The sequence below is a fragment of the Chrysochloris asiatica genome, unplaced genomic scaffold (genome assembly GCF_000296735.1).
Source record: "Chrysochloris asiatica unplaced genomic scaffold, ChrAsi1.0 scaffold00554, whole genome shotgun sequence".
Classification (NCBI taxonomy): Eukaryota; Metazoa; Chordata; class Mammalia; order Afrosoricida; family Chrysochloridae; genus Chrysochloris; species Chrysochloris asiatica.
The window spans coordinates 165,795-168,835 of record NW_006409072.1 but is presented as its reverse complement, the minus strand read 5'-3'; the positions used below and the strand labels follow the sequence as shown (position 1 = coordinate 168,835).

Genomic DNA, 3,041 nt, shown 5'->3' with positions numbered 1-3,041 from the left:
CCATAAACTAGATAGGCCAATCTCAATAAATAAGACAAGATGTTAATATGATCTCTTCATATCATGTCTAGATTGTGAAATAAACACTGTGCAATGACAATAATCTAATAAATATTTTTGAAAAACAGAGTGAGATAAATTAAAAAATCAAACCCTAAAATATATATATTTTTAATGTTAATAGTTGTTAGGAGATGATATAAGTAGCCATTGAAAGGTCATTACCAGACCAAAGAATTATTGAAGGTAATTTTACAGATTAAATCAGCACCAAATTGGACAGAAAGATGAAATTAACTTTTCTAATGGTGTGCTGATATTAGACTGTATGCAAACTTTTGAGATGTATAGAAAAGAATAGCTTTAAATCTGTCTTCATATTCTGATTTGAAATTAGCTGATGATAAGTTTTAACATTTATGGAATAATTATTCTAGGTCAAGATGCATGGAAGTGATCTACATTAATTCAATTAATACCAGGTACACTAGGTAGTAGCAAGTGATAGAAATTTATGCAAGCATGAGCATAAGATTATATAATATACTACTACCTTGAAAACAAGTTACACTGGTATTGTGAATAAAAAGTGGTTGCTGTTAAGTGTCGCTGAGTTGGTTCTGACTCATAGCGATGCTGTATAGGGATTCTGAGGCTTTAACCCTTCTCAGGAGCAGAAAGTCTCATCTTTCTCACATAGAAAGACTGGCAGGTTTGAACCGTGTACCTTGTGGTTAATAAAAGGACAAGGCAATTTAATATTATTTCCTAATAATTAGTACCAAGTAGATGGAATAAATTTGGATAATTGTAAAATCAGAAACTTTCTTAGGAAAATTTTATTCACATATTGATTCTCTATATTTTTAGGATTTTTGCCTCTATTTCTGCTGTCCTAATGAAGTTCTTAAGGATGCTTAATTCTACCACAGTGACTGAGTTTCTGCTTACAAGATTTTCTGATGTATGGGAACTCAGAGTCTTGCACGCTTTGATATTTCTACTGACCTATTTGGCAACACTGCTTGGGAACCTTCTTATTGTCACAGTCACCACCCTTGACCAGAGTCTTCACACCCCCATGTATTTCTTCCTTAGGAATCTGTCTTTCCTGGATATGTGCTACATTTCTGTCACTGTACCCCAGGCATGTATTATCTTTCTGCTAGACAGTACGGCAATCTCCATGGTTGGATGTGCAGCTCAGATCTTCCTTGTTTTTTTGTTTGCTTTTGTAGAGCTGCTTTTCCTCACTATTATGGCCCGTGACCGATATGTGGCTATTTGCCAGCCTCTCCACTACCCTGTGATCATGAACCATCAAGTCTGTGTACAGATGTCTCTGGCCTCCTTATTCAGTGGTGTGGTCTATTCAGGATTCCACACAGGCATCACATTCTCTCTTCCCTTCTGTCAATCAAACATTGTCCATCAGTTCTTCTGTGACATTCCTGTTCTGCTAAAGCTTTCTTGCTCTGACGTTTTCATGAGTGAGCTTTTACTTTTTGTGTCTTCAGTTGTGTTTGCAGGTGGCTGCTTTTCCTTAATCATCATGTCTTATGTCCGCATACTTTCTACTGTACTCAAGTTTCCAATCAGAGGAGAGCGAAGAAAGGCTTTTGCCACATGTGTTCCACACATTCTCATGGTGACAGTCTTTGTCAGCTCAGCTGCTGCTGTGTACATGAAGCCAACCTCCAATTTACCTACAATTCAGGACATGATCATGTCCGTGTTCTACTCTATAGTCCCTCCCTTCTTAAATCCTATTATCTATAGTCTTCGGAACAAGCAGATAAAGGAGGCCATATGGAAAATTATGAGTAGCATGCTCTGTTCTGGAAAATGATAAGATAATCATTACAAGACATTGTTACTTTGATGAGACACATTAAGAATACACCTAATGTAGCTTTCTTGTCTATTTCCAAAATTGGTGAACTGACTTGATTTGTCATTAACAGTAACTCTATTATATGTCAGAATAAAACAGTTCATCTGCATGCAGGTATGAATTTCTGTAATACAAAAATGTACATTCACTGCTATCTGAAACAAATTATTAAAGAATTAATTTTGAAATGGTTTTCAATGATAACAAGACTCAATCATACATTTAAAATATTCCATAAATTATGTAATATAGTGTATGTGATCTAGAGATAAAACAATAGTAACAATATTTCCTAAGTAAAAAAGAAGCACCTGTTAGTGTGGTTTGTAAGAGAGAACAATGATACCTTATGTTATACTATATTTCATAATTTGAAAAAACCATTGAAATAAAATAAAAACTGTGTAGAAAATGTAAATCATTTTTTTTTTATATAGAAATCTTAGGCACATAATTACTATTTGTTATTGTTGTGAGCCATTGACTAGATTACAGCTCTAAGTAGAACTGACCCACATGGTTTCCAAGGCTGCAGAAACTTATTGCCACATCTTTTTCCCATGTAACAGCTGACTGGTTGAAACAAATTATTATTATTATTATTACTGTGTGTTGCTGTTGTTGCAGCTGTTAGTTGGCATAGGTTCCATGTCAACTCAGCAATCCTATATACAACAGAACAAAACACTGCCAGGTCCTGTGTCACCCTCACAACTCTTGAATTTGATCACATTGTTATAGCCACTGTAACAATTCATCTCATTGAGGGTATTTCTCTTTTTTGCTAATTTACCAACCATTTTCCACTTTAACAAGCATGATGTCCTTAATTCATACACTGGTTCATTCTGAAAACATGTCCAGATACGTAATATGAAGACTCACCATCCTCACAGCTAAGAAATATTCAGGTTGTACTTGTAAGACAGATTTGTTTGTTCTTCTGCAAATCCATTTTACTTTCAATAATCTTTGCCAGATCATAAGTCAAAGCATCAGTTCTTCTCTGATCATCCTTATTGCTTTTCTAACTTGCACATGCATATGTTGTTTTTGTAGTTAGGTACTCTTGAGTTTATTCCACCTTATAGTGACCCTATACATAGCTGAAGGAAACACTGCAGGGTCCTTCACAGTCATCAGAATT

The 3,041-nt window shown here is 35.0% G+C and overlaps 1 protein-coding gene across 1 annotated transcript; it reads left to right on the top strand.

The window, feature by feature from the left end:
• Positions 1–913: 913 nt before the first annotated feature.
• On the top strand, positions 914–1,849 carry LOC102813671 (olfactory receptor 14C36-like). Its single transcript, XM_006877670.1, has one exon. The coding sequence runs from the start codon at positions 914–916 to the stop codon at positions 1,847–1,849; it is 936 nt and encodes a 311-aa protein (XP_006877732.1).
• Positions 1,850–3,041: the final 1,192 nt, after the last annotated feature.